The sequence below is a fragment of the Trachinotus anak genome, unplaced genomic scaffold (assembly GCF_046630095.1).
Source record: "Trachinotus anak isolate AG129_WGS33_773 ecotype Australia unplaced genomic scaffold, CSIRO_AGI_Tana_v1 ptg000016l, whole genome shotgun sequence".
NCBI classification, from domain to species: domain Eukaryota; kingdom Metazoa; phylum Chordata; class Actinopteri; order Carangiformes; family Carangidae; genus Trachinotus; species Trachinotus anak.
This window is the reverse complement of record NW_027273867.1, coordinates 19,822,824-19,836,019: the sequence shown is the minus strand read 5'-3', so window position 1 is coordinate 19,836,019 and position 13,196 is coordinate 19,822,824. Positions and strand designations below refer to the sequence as shown.

General features: G+C 43.9%; 1 protein-coding gene across 2 annotated transcripts; it reads right to left on the bottom strand.

Moving 5' to 3' along the window:
- Positions 1 to 8,983: 8,983 nt before the first annotated feature.
- Positions 8,984 to 12,990, bottom strand: LOC139634355 (UPF0500 protein C1orf216 homolog). 2 transcript variants are annotated; one of them, XM_071500755.1, is made up of 2 exons: positions 12,851 to 12,990; positions 8,984 to 10,617 (listed from the first exon to the last, which is right to left on the bottom strand). In XM_071500755.1, the coding sequence occupies exon 2, from the start codon at positions 10,593 to 10,595 to the stop codon at positions 9,516 to 9,518; it is 1,080 nt and encodes a 359-aa protein (XP_071356856.1). In that variant the 5' UTR covers positions 10,596 to 10,617; positions 12,851 to 12,990; the 3' UTR covers positions 8,984 to 9,515. The 2 variants fall into 2 exon arrangements, with proteins under 2 accessions (XP_071356856.1, XP_071356855.1); XM_071500754.1 differs by lacking the exon at positions 12,851 to 12,990 and adding an exon at positions 12,703 to 12,828.
- Positions 12,991 to 13,196: the final 206 nt, after the last annotated feature.

Genomic DNA, 13,196 nt, shown 5'->3' with positions numbered 1-13,196 from the left:
ACCCTAAAGCCTCTCACCCCTCTCTCCCCGACTGCTCTTGTTAAGAAAAACAAGAGTGAGTGAGAATGAGGGAGAGAGAGAGAGAGAGAGAGAGATACAAGCTCTGTAATTGGGCTCTTGAATATTTAAGTCACTGGGGATGAAAGTTTAATGAAAAGATGATTATCTACCAGTTTATCACACCACTGCTTCATATTTCATTTTCATATTCTCGTTCCCAGCTTCATTGTCCGTTTTGGCAGCTGTGGATACAGACTTTATGATCCAGCGCACGTTGGAAAACACTGAGCGAGAAGAGAGAAAGATGGAGGAGACACTTGCAATAATGGAGACATATAAGAGGGTCTTTAATGTCTCACTTGCTCTAGGTCACACTGATCATCATGCATCTTGTCCATTCTGACAGCTGCAAACACTGAGTTATGATCAAGTGCAGGTTAGAGTATAATGCAATGATACTAATGTTGAACTGGAAGGGCCATGAAGCAAAGGAAACACTGGAAGGAGAAGCATAAGGGAAGTCTCGTCATATACACTGTAAACCTGGAGAAAACTGAACAAACTACCTGGTCAGTGAGTTTGAGCTGAACTGAATGAAATGATTTCCACCTCTGTTTACACTCTCATTGGTCATTTCCTTTTTTAACAATGTGACCATGAGGGCGCAGTGTTGTATTTTCACATGGTGTCCCAGTAAAGCCGCAAGTCTTTAGCCACCAAGTCTTGAATTTCACACACTTGTGAACCTCAGTTGGTCCATTATTGTGCACACATTTGGGAATCAAGTCATTAAGTCACAATCAATGTCACTTATTGTCTAACTGCGTTTACTCAGCAGTTCACTGTATAACAAGAGTGGAACTGTGGAAATAGTGGAAACAGTGTGTAATACAAGTAAAACACAATAACGCCAGTAAAAAGGAGGAACACATAAAACGCTGGGATGCTACAAAAACGTATATGACGTCTGATTTTTTGTTTTTTTTTCACTGCCAATTCAGTTTAATCAAAATAAGTCAAAGTCTGAAACAAAAAACCTTAGACTCAAACAATAAATAATTTTAGACTGGTGGGATTACATAACATATATTAAGTGAACAACTTAACTGTTATACTTTTTTTAAAGTAAAAATACTTGAATTAACTTAGAAACAAGTTTTTAATAGCGCAATGTAACTACCACATCCCCTGGAGATGCTAACACACCTGAATTCACAAACAGATATAAATAAATATTTTAAAGAATATATAATAGTAATAATAATGATAATACAGAGGATATGACCTATATAGAAACACAAGTTTTTCACTCTTGTCGTATAATAAATCTGCCCTTTTGTTGCCTTTGCTGCATGTACAGGGAGACTGAAACTGAATGTGTCTATTTAGACTTTAATGAAGAGATGAACTGACTGACAGACACCTTGGCTGAAAGCATCAGATGGTGACATAAACTCACTGATTCCAGCCCATTCTGTTGATTGTGTGTCACCTCCGCAAAACACCCTAAAGACGGTTCAATAAAAAAGCACAAGGACACTCTTTCCTTTATTCAGTCGTGCCGGATAAACAGACGACTGTTTGTTATTCATTCTCATTATTCATAATAGTGGGGACATTAATCCCTTTTTGCTGGAAGATGGTGTGAAAAAGCATTGAGCGCTGCGTCGCTCTGACATGTAGCACTTTTTGCTAAACCCCAGTGGAATAACAGGGACTGCAGAGTTTTGAGGGGGATTATGTTGAGAACCCACACATAGCCCAAGGCCACAGTTTGGAAGGGGACACAGTTGGGATGGCAGAGATTAGAGACCAAGGTACGGCGCAAAAAGGCCATTTCCAGGCAAAAGCTACAGCATAGATGGGGGACCCACTATCTTCTTTGATAAATTCATTGTGGTAATAAGACACAGGCTCGATTGTGAAAGCATGAAAATAAAGATAAGAGGTGATTCCTCCATAAAAGGCCACATGACAAGAGATTAGTGTGTGAATTTAGCTGGTTTGCAATTCTTTGTGTTGTTTGATTAATTTTTGGCAAAGGTGCAGAGATAAATTCATGAGCTGCATTATTAAACAGCTTCGGCTTCATCTACACGCCACCATATGTTGATGTCTGCACTTCAAAAATCTGAAATGGAATAACCTGTGTGAAAGAAGCCTCCGGGGACTGAAGAGAGTTAAAGACTGCGTTAACCCTGCCTTATGAGTTACTTGGCGTCCACTTAGCCCCATAAAACTCCCTCAAAAAAATGTGGGATTCGATCGTTCTCGCCGCTTATCAGTTTAATCCTCAATTTCACGGCGCTGAGGCGGGGACGACCCTCGACGCTTGTCGCTTTTGTCGACGGGGTGTCACCGTTTAGCCCCATCTCCGCAGCTTGGAAGTGGGAGGGAAACCTGGGAGACCAGCTCCATCTCTAGGTCAGGGGTGGGAGGGAGAGGAGAGAAGAAAAAGAGCAAGTTAAATGGAAGTGACAATCTGCAAACATTCCTGCCGGCAGCTGCGCGGCATTCTCCATAGTTCACCCACCCTCTGCACGGTGACCGGGCCCCTGCGACCCCCGTGTGTCTGGCACACGCACCTGCCGCTCCCAGCCGCGCTTTCACCGACAGCCTGATAATCTATGGGCGGATCCCAGCCGGGGCTCCCCTCAATGTGCTCTTGAGAAAACCCCTTATGCGTGAAAAAGCCCCCTTTCTCTGTCTTTTGTCCAACACTGTTTTATGGGACACCATTGGACATTATGAGGTTGGGGGGATTTTTCACGGGACTCTATAGAAGGGTATAATCCTTTCAGGCACGGGACGAATAAAAAAGTTTTAACCTGCTGTTTTCATATTTATTAGCTGGTTATAGCAGACGAGGCAGCTGAACCATCAACACACACTCCTCCTCCTCCTCCTCCTCCTCACACACACACCAGAACACACACACATAAGCTTCAAGTCCTGGAATCAGAGATTGACAAGCATCTTGAGAGGGGCCCTTATAATGGACCTGATTGCTTTAACTGAATCAGTCAAGAGAGTCAAGTGGGCGAGTGACACTGGGGTCATGAAGGCTTTTGCTCTCTCAGTCAACAGGTTGTGACCACACGTTACCAGACGCTTTGCTTGGCGAAGTTTCAACGTTTCCAAGGAGGATGTGGCCTGTTTTCGTCTCCTTTTGTCAATTTAAAGTTTTGATGGTGTTCGCTTTTTCTACGTGATTTTCAATTTAAGCTTCAAGTCAAGTCAAATTAAACATGTGACAAGAGCAATTTGATTTTCTAAATATGTTGTTAATGAGCCTGTAAGTTATTTAAAGTCAATAACTGGGCTATGCTGGAATGAGCAAAATAATGCAAAATCATAATTAATACTTGAATATGACGAGGAATTTAATTAAACAGGAACATTTCCCTTTAGTTGAATTCGTTTGGGAACTTTCTTATTTTTCTTCGAGTTATATATTTGGTTGTTTATTTGACCTTGATTTAACCAGGATGCTCTCATGAGCTCAAATCTGTTTTTTTTGGGAGAGTTTAGCCAAAATACCAGCTTCAATAAAACCCAATACAGTGCCAACATTTACACAAAGGAACAGCACTAAAGAACAATAGAGGGAACATATTAAAACTAATCCACTTATCTATCTATCTATCTATCTATCTATCTATCTATCTATCTATCTATCTATCTATCTATCTATCTATCTATGTGTTGTGTTGTTGTGTTGTTTCTCCTCTGACGACAGGTCTTTCTATCCAGTTCATCATACACAGGCCTCGGGCCGCGGCCTCCCCTCCTCTCCACCCCTCCTCACCCCTCCTCACCCCTCCCCTCTCCCTTTATCCCTCCCTCCTCTGCCTCTCTACTCCTCTACCTCCCTCTATCCCCACCACCACCACCCCCTTTCTGTCAAAGCTGATTGTTTCCACGCCAGCAGAGTGCTGCAGGCGAACACACTGTCACACTACATCAGGCAGAGGGAAGAAGGGGAGAGAGAGTGTATGATAGGGTATATATGTATTTCTCTGTTCAAAAAGCTCCACACAACAGCTAAAGCCACGGCTGAAGCAGGGATTCCCGAACTTTTTCATGTCAAGGGCATCCGAATGTAAAACCACAGACCCCAGATTATGTCCCGAGGAATCTTAATCTGAAAGGACTCGTAGCGTTGGGAGTGAATGATATAACTGTCTGAAACTGCTGCAGACAGGAGCTGAATGTGACGGCAGGAAGACGTGAAGCCTCACACAGCCGTGAATGTGCAAAATATCAGGGGCCCTTTTCATTACAGCGCAGAGATGACGTGAATCCAGGGAAAGGCATCAGCTTTTACATGTGTTTAAATCGGCGTAAGAAATGCACAAAATCTGACGCAGAGAAGCATTTTTGAACTTTTAGTTGATTAATAATGAGGAATATTTAACCTCTTTACAAGCTGCACATTTACTGTGTCAAAATCGACCCATTTGAGTCAATACAGTGCAGTCTCGGTACTTTACCCAGTACAAATGGGTTGTCTTGGCCCAGTGACAGTTTTATTTATATATCACTGTTGGTTTAGTTACACAAACTAAACCAGTTTACCTTGAAATTGTCACAAATGTATTGTGAGTTGTACAAAGCCACAGATGATACACATATTATTAACAGCAGTAAATCAGTGACAAATAGTAACACATACCTTTAAAAACTGGGTCAGTTTCTAACCCAGTGATTTATACTGTGTATGGGTATTTTTTATTTCACTGTTGAATTGTTTACCCAAACTAAAATACCAAAACAAGGGGTGGTTTGTTGGTGTCATTATTTTTTATATTACTGTTGTGTTACTTATTCAAACCAGAATATGGTTCTTTGAATCACTGTTTGACACAACAACCTCAGATTTTACCATGAAACTGTCACAAATTTATTGTTAGTTAAACAAAACAACGTGTAACTTACAAAATGACAGAGAACCCGCGTTATTAACAATAAGTAACAAATAATTTGATTAAAAAGAGCAGGAGTAGATAATAAGTGTTTACTGCTCTGCCTTTAATCTGGGTAAATAACTCAACAGTAAGAAAAAAAACAAAAAAGCACTGAACCACCTGGAACAACTATTGTCTGGGGTGGATTTCTACCCCCTGCTACTGGGTATAGTTACAGTGACTGTGGCCATGCTATACTGACCCACATTGAGTCATTTTTTTGCCCAACAGTTTTTAGTGTGTGTGTAGCCAAACATCGCACAGACACACAAATCTTTATTTCAAATTCTAGTCAGCAAATTTCTAAAGACACGGAATAATCTGAATTTCAGGGACGCGTATGAGCTTTTGAATATTTCCCTCAGTGTAAATATCACACAGCTCCAATGAAGAGCGGGACAGAATATACAGTGAATATATGACACCGTCAGACACTGAGGAATAAGATATTTTTTTCCGAATTTAAAGATCCTTAAGAGGAATTAAAAATAAGATTTTAACAGAGCGGCCACACCACAATATCAAGAATATGTTGTAGATATTTTGGGGAACTTTTCTATGTAGATCTGCATTTGAGAAGAAACTTTTCTCCCAAAGACTCACTGTTTTTTTAATTTCTTTTTTTATATATAAATGAATCAGCTTTCACCAATCTGTCATTTCTTTTTATTTCTTTTCTTTTTTCATTTCTTGCAAGTTGAGACTCCAAAATTTCTGTATAATCTCAGGAATCATTAGAAATTCTAGGCTGACTAAAATTTAACTTACAACAATTATACATATATATATATATAATAAAAGCCATCCTGCTGCATTATATCAGTGGTTCCCGACCTTTTTGGCTTCTGATCCCTCAACACAAAGCACATTTACACATGTCTGCTGGTTATGAGCAACTCAACCAAAAAGTGACTTTTATTTGTATAATTTTTAGAGGCAAAGTTGTCCAGAAATGTACAGGAAAATAAAACAAAGATTAGCAAAAAGTCTGAAAAGCTGAACTTAGTTTTGCACAGAAGAAAAATGTGTTCTTGAGTTTGTTTTTTGCTTTTCTGTCCTCTCAGTCTCGGTCCTGACCCCGATGTTGCACTGCATTTCATTATTCAACATGTAGTGAAAAACAGTCTTCTCCTCCCACTGGGAACCCTTTCATGGATCCCAGGTGGTCCCCTGTTTAGTGCCCCACTGTTGCACACAAACTGATCCACCCACGAGCACACGAACGCTGCTGCCCCCTGGCGTCCAAACACGGACACGAGCCCCTGATGCGAGCGGGTCCGTGATGGAGTGTCTCCCCCTAGTGGATGTGTTTTTTTTTTTTTTTTTTACTGCTGTGTCCTTCAGGTTAGGGATGCATATGTGTGTGTGTACTTGTACTTGCTACATAGTAAGGACCAAAAAAAGTATTTTACTAACAGAGTGAGGACATTTTGGGAAAGTGAGGACCTTTTGGCCGGTCCTCACTTTTTGAGACACCTTCAAATCACATTTTTGAGGGTTCAGACTTGGTTTTAGAGTTATGGTTAGAATTAGGTTTAGGTTAAGGTTAGGGTCAGGGTCAGGGTTAGGCACTCAGTTGTGATGGTTAAGGTTAGGGTAAGGGGCTAGGGAATGTATTATTTCAATGAGTGTCCTCACAAAGATAGAAGTACAAGTATGTGTGTGTGTGTGTGTGTGTGTGTGTGTTTCTTTCACAGTTGTATATGCTGCTTATTTGCAGAGGTAAGGTACAAAGGTCAAATTTCTGTTTTGGGAATATGTAAAAAAAAAAACCCAAAACATTAGAAATAGCTCAAAAATATAAGAATGTCATATGATTTCTTTAGTGATACACCAGGTTACAACAGCTGTAGGCTGTAAGTAGAAGTATACAGTAATTTCTCTGTGGAATACATTGAGGGGGGGAAAGTACTGATATCCCTTTGTCAGAAATTGAAAGGCAGGAAATTAGTGCGCTCACTGTCGTTTGGAAGCGAAGCAGGTGAAGTGTGTTACAAAACAGAAAAATGCAGATCCTCCTCCTGGAGCTCCACGTCGCCATGGGGGGGCCACAAGGCCCAGCTGTGCGCACCTCTCTGCTCCCCAGGAAGTTGTGCATTGAAAAAAAAACACATCTAACAACATACCTGTTATTTCCATGTCTTGTTTTCCTTACCTTTCTCTATTCGTACTGACGGAATTAGTGGGTTCGCAGAGTAAGACAGAAGCGTCCATGTGTGCGCAACGGGCTTCGTCAGTGCGCCTGCGCCGACGGTCCCACCGACACCGAGGAGAGTTTGTGGTGAGGAACCCCGCACTGTTTACACCCTGCTTTTTAATATGAAATAGTTATAAATATCATGGGAATTTTTGAACAAGGGTCAATTTATAAAAGGTGTAATTAATGGCTTTATTGTGAATGAATACATCCTCCTCCCCCGTGGACGCTCTTTAGCTCATGAGGGAGACCACCTCATGAGGCCGTGTGACCTCTGACCTTCTGGAAGCTTCTGCGAAAGAGCATCTGGGTCAAAATCCATTTCACTTTTTAACATTGATTAAAAAAAGTTATTAACATTTATAATTACAAAGGACTTAGTAACTTTTGCTGTTTGCTTATTCGAAAGTGATAAACATGTGACGCTTATTTATAATCATTTATTCACGTTTGTGGCTGCAGGTGTTATTACACAGGTTTTATATTTCTCACCAGCCAAGAGAGACTTTTCACAACCTGGCAACTTAAAAGTCAAATTAGTGGCTTAACTCCTCTGTAAACCATTTGTACCATAAATGATGCATTAACCAGAAGCCTAATGAAACTTTTAATAAACCTTTTAGAAATTATTAGAGAGTGGCACCAAAATAATCTAATAATTCCTAATAATTAGTTAATATGTCTGTAGCACCAGGGGATATTTTAACACTGAAACACTGCAGCTGAAACGATGCACTGACACTTTCTCCCGAGGCAAAGCTGATCAGGTCCCGCTTTTGGGCTCATTTATCTCCGTGGTTTCTCAAGCTTTATCTGGACGCGTGTACAACCTCCCCTAACCCCCTGAAATCACGCCTCGGTGGTTTACTAAATCACAATCAAAGACATGTTTGTGTCCCCCTTTTTTTCTTTTTTGAGAGGTTGTTTCTTGCACGTCGCTTACAAGTCACTGTTCCGGTGTAAACGTGTTATCCGCTCAGCTTTGACGCAAACATCCACCTTCAGCCAGCGAACAAGGGATCAGGATGTAAATGGACTCAGACTTTCGCCGCGATGCCTGCGTCCAAGGGAGGCGATAAGCTTTAGAAATAAACGGGAGGTAGTTGGTGCGGAGGCATAGCCGGGGATTATCCCACACTTGCCCCGGGGTTTGGCTCTCCCGTTCGCAACCGGACCGGCGTCTGTTCAGCGCGGCCGGATAGGACCTGCAGGGCCCCGGGGCGCAGACTGGCAGGCTCCCCGGGGGCCTCCTGCGCGGCGAGGGCCCCCACGACTCAGCTCAGGATTGGAGATTATACGGTGGCAATGCGGCTGGTATCTCTCTCTGAACACACACACACACACACACACACACACACACACGCATGGAAAAAGGTGAGCTGATGCCGGAGAGCCCGCGGCGGCAGCCATGCCCATAAAGATTGACGCCTGAGCCTCACACGGCTATCACACTCCCTGCAGAGCACACACTCCCCAGCCCCTTGTGATGAGCAGATACAAACCAACTTTGTTCATCTGACAAAGAAGCAATTGTGAGCTGAAAGGTCATTCGCCCAAGGGCTCCAATACAGAAAGTGCATCTATGGAAGATAAAAACTGCCCTTCTTTAGTCATATCTGCACTGAGGGAGCTTTGATAAAACCTGCTCCTTGAAATCAACATGCTGATCTGGAATGAAATGAAGGCTGTGGGCTCTTAAAGTGGAATTATCAGTCAACTCCCTGCAATCTCTTTCAGATTAATGTATTAGAAATGTGATAGCGTTAACTAAAACTTCATTAGATGAGGCCCTATATGAAGAAAAATGGAACACGTAAAGTTGAGGTATAAGGTCATTTTATTTCTTAATTTATTGTAATTCTATACAGCATCTCAGGGTATAAATCATCTCTAAACTCACTGTTAAATCTATGATATTCTCTGATACTTTTTTGGTACAGCAGTTGTTTTCTATATTCACAAGTCATGACACCTGGTAACAGCATACACACATAGGACATTTTTTGATATAAACATCATATTAATCTCACAATAAAGTGTTTATTTTTCCATTGCTTTGATCAGAATATATTGTTACGTCAGACATTTTGGTTTGGTGAAGGGACAGGATGCAAGTCCTCCTGAATGAAGAAGAGTAAAATACATTTATTGATGCTCTGGGTGAGAGAACCAGTAAAGCAAATCAACAAAAACACAAAGTTTTTGTGTCTTTCCAATAAGCAAAATGAGCGTGAAGCATTAAAACGTCAAACAGGATGATGGGAGATTGTCTTTTTTTCTTTAGGGGAAACGGCAAACAGAGCAAAAATGCTGTTTTTAACCACTTCCTGTCAGTCCCCCCCCCCCTCTGTTTATGACTGGCCGACCGCAGCGGCGGGGGTGGTGTTGGTCATGGCAGCGGCAGCGCCCATGCGCAGCAGTTCCTTCCTGTGTGTGAGGATGACGTCGAAGCTGGACTGGAGGCGGTTCTGCTGCTCCTGGACGCGGCCCTGCAGCGTGCGGACCCAGCGGATCAGCGCCAAGCGGCGATACATGGTCAGCTGCACCTGGTGCTTCTCCATCTCCTGGGCCTTGAAGCGCTCGCGGTCCCGCAGCGTCCAGACGGCGTCCATCAGCTCTGGTAGCTCGCCGTCTGAGTCTGAAGACTGGTCGTTGTCATCTTGCTCTTCTGCTCCTTCCTCCAGAAGATCTCCCAGGTTGCTCGCTGTCAGCGACTTGCGGCTGAAGCTGCGGGGTCTTGCAGGTGGTTCCCTGCTGCTGTGTCTGCTCTGGTCAATTTCCTGGTAGTTCGATTTTGGTTCCCCGACCCCGATGCGGTCCCAGCCTCCCATCAGCATCCCCTCTGCTCCGCTCTCCAAGTTGAGGGAGGACATGCTGCTGCCAGACCGGTAGCTGTATTCAGACTCAGAGTCGCTGTCTCCCCATTCGTCACCGTCATCCAGCCCCACCTCTTCCTCCTCTTCCTCCTTTTTCCTCCTCTGCAGCTTCCCTACTTCTCTCTGCTTCTCTTCATTCTGGCTCATCATCATCCTTCCCTCCTCTTCCTCCATCCTCCTTTCCTCCGCTCCATCAGGGGGAACTCGGCCATACCCGTCATCCGTGTACTCGATTTCAGGCAGGGGCTCCAGGGGGCTCCAGCAGGGCATGCGGGATCGCGGTGACAGGACCCCTGCGTTGTGGTGATATCCAGAAGACGGCGAGGAGTTTGGAGGGTCGCGACCCAACGGGCCCAAGTTACGGGGACGCACCTGGTTCCGGTTCTCATCTCCTCCTGCGTTGCCCATGAAGCCCATGTCGTCTTTGCCAGGCAGGAAGTTGAAGTTGCCGTCTTTGTCGCACTTCCTGTTTCGAAGCGAAGAGGAAGAACTGTTGTTTGTGCCGCCCTGCCCTCTGTAGGCTGAGTTCACAGGTTGGCCCTGATGTTGAAGCATCACTGACCTCGACTGAGTCTCACTGAAACGACAAGGAGACGACATTACAGCACTTAAAGGACCATGCAAATGTGTTTTACTACAAGCCAAACACATTCCAGTGCATATCACAGGATTTTGGGATTTTGTCGCCCAGAGAGCCGAAAGCTTCGCTCCAACACAAAAATCAACTTGCAGAGACTTGAAAGTTTTGGAAATTGGTCCATATCACAGAGTATTGAAAACTCAAGGCTGGCAGCGAATGCTTGATCCAGCTCATAGTTCTTTACCTTTGTGTACGTGCTCGAACTATGTAGCATTTGAGGAATTTGGCGTCTTTGTTATGTGAAAAAAGGGTTTTGAAGAGAAATGTTCATACCACTCAAAGTAAGGTCTCAGCATCAGCACTGAGCATCAGGTATCGTATTGGAGCAAGTACTGAAAGTAAAGCCATGTCAGTTTTATTAATGCAGCCTAAAATCACAGATCAGGAAATTATATCAAAGGAACGCTGCGATCTGTACGGCGCACGACACAAGCAAAAGCCCCCCCAAAAACAATGGGAGGGGAAAACAAAGAAACTCCAGGAAGGGCAACAGAGGATGACAACCTCTTTGAAGTTGGAAAGTAAGGCAGTTAATGTCAAACATACACAGTAGACATCACTTTGTCCTAAAACGCACTTGATGTTTGGTGCCTTGCGTGGGAAACTCTGATATCCAAGACAAAACACCAACTCTTTTAATGCAAAAACCAACCAAGTTCACGCCGTCCTTCTCACGAAATGCTTCCTGTTGTTCCATAATAATCTCCCCACTCTTTGATAAAGGCACTTCCCAGAAGCTCAAGAGTTTTCCAAACAAGTCGAGCTTTCAGCGGCATTATCGGGATGTGATGAATTGAGTTTGGCAGTAAAATAAAGCAGACTAAATGTTTACCGTGACAGAAGTTTCCAGTCTCTGCAAGCTGGGTTTGTCTACAAACATGAGTCAGAATCAGCAGCTCTATATAAGGTCGGTGAACAAGTCACCAACAGCTTAAATTGCAGATGCAGACTTTGGAAAATGCGCAGCAGAAACGTAAAGAACAAGCAGATTTGTGGAGGAAAAGATCAGGATTGAAAAGAAGAGGATATGAGAACAACTGGAAATAAATGGATGAACCAAAGCAACAATACAACTGAGGAAAAGAGGAAAATGAAATCCAGTGCAGCAGCTCAACCCCACCCCACACACACACACACACACACACACACACACACACACACACACACACACACTCCTGGGTCGAACCCAACTCCTTGTTTATGTCTATAACTACAGGCTGGTCTGCGCACTCCACTTCTATTAGCATCAAATATTTACATGTCTCCTCAGAATGGAAATTTCTCTAATCCTGACTTCAGGCTGCTGTCAATCAATCCCTCCCCCACCTCCCCCACCCCCCACCCCTCTCCTTCCCTGCGCAGGCGCGTTCATGTGGTGCTGAAGGACAGCGACTGTGACCGTGGCTCTGTCGGGAGCGCGCATGCAGCAGGCACAGACCGATGCCTCCCGGTCATGAGGAGGAAGGAAAAAAAAAACCAAAACAACTGATCATCCCTCTGAGATCGATTTATTTATCGCTGCTCGGCTGCATTTTTAAATCAAATATAATCAATATCGTTTCAGGATAATGCGCAGCCCTCTTGGGGGATTGATGTCTATTAAATATCTGTATTTTATTCTCACAAATATAACAACACAGTGTCATTATCGCGATGACCAAAAAAAAAAAAAAAAAAGAGGACAATAATAACAACAATAATACCGAGGCTGTCCCGCTGCTGGGCGGAGGTTTCGCGTCTGTGCGAAGCGGTGCCTGTTTGTGCGGCGGAGCGCGCAGCGCGGGGCGCAGCGCAGGCGGCCGGCGGCGCGCAGCGGCTGCATGATGACGGCTCAGTGATCAACACAGCGTTCATGGAAAAAAAAAAATAAGAAAAACACCAAAACACGACCGTTTCTCTCATCCCAATTCACACACACCGCCAGCGACCAAGGGTTTTAAAAGAGCTCTGAACGTGATCGAATTGGACAAAGACGGAGAAAAACGGGACCGTTTCGTCCCCGCTGCGTTATGTAACGCTCACCCCATGTCAGTGCTGCCTCCTCTCTATCCCTCCTCAGTAAAAGCAACCCCAGACCCTGCCTTTCATCTGCTGTTTGCCCAGTGCACAAGTTCAATGACTGACACAGAGCCCTGTGAGTCTATTTGCATGAGGTTACGCTTGTTCTTACCTCTTTGTTGCTGGTTTGCTGATCGGTGGAGAAGCTGGACACTGCGCCCTCCCAGTTTTTTTCCCTCCTCCGACCCTCCTATGTGATGTTTATCTTCCTCCTCCTCCTCCTCCTCCTCCTCCTCCCGTCCTCTCACTGCCACTGTGGTGCTGGGAGAGAAGGGCCGGCTGACTAATAACACTTCCTAAACTGGGCTGGGACTCAAGGAAGAGGGAAACCGCGGAGAATGAACAGAAACAATGTGAGGACGTAGGTGACTGTCATGTTGCTGCGATGTCTTTGTTGTTTTACTGTAATGTAGGTTGAAATATTCAGCAACAAGCCTTGGATATATATATATATATAT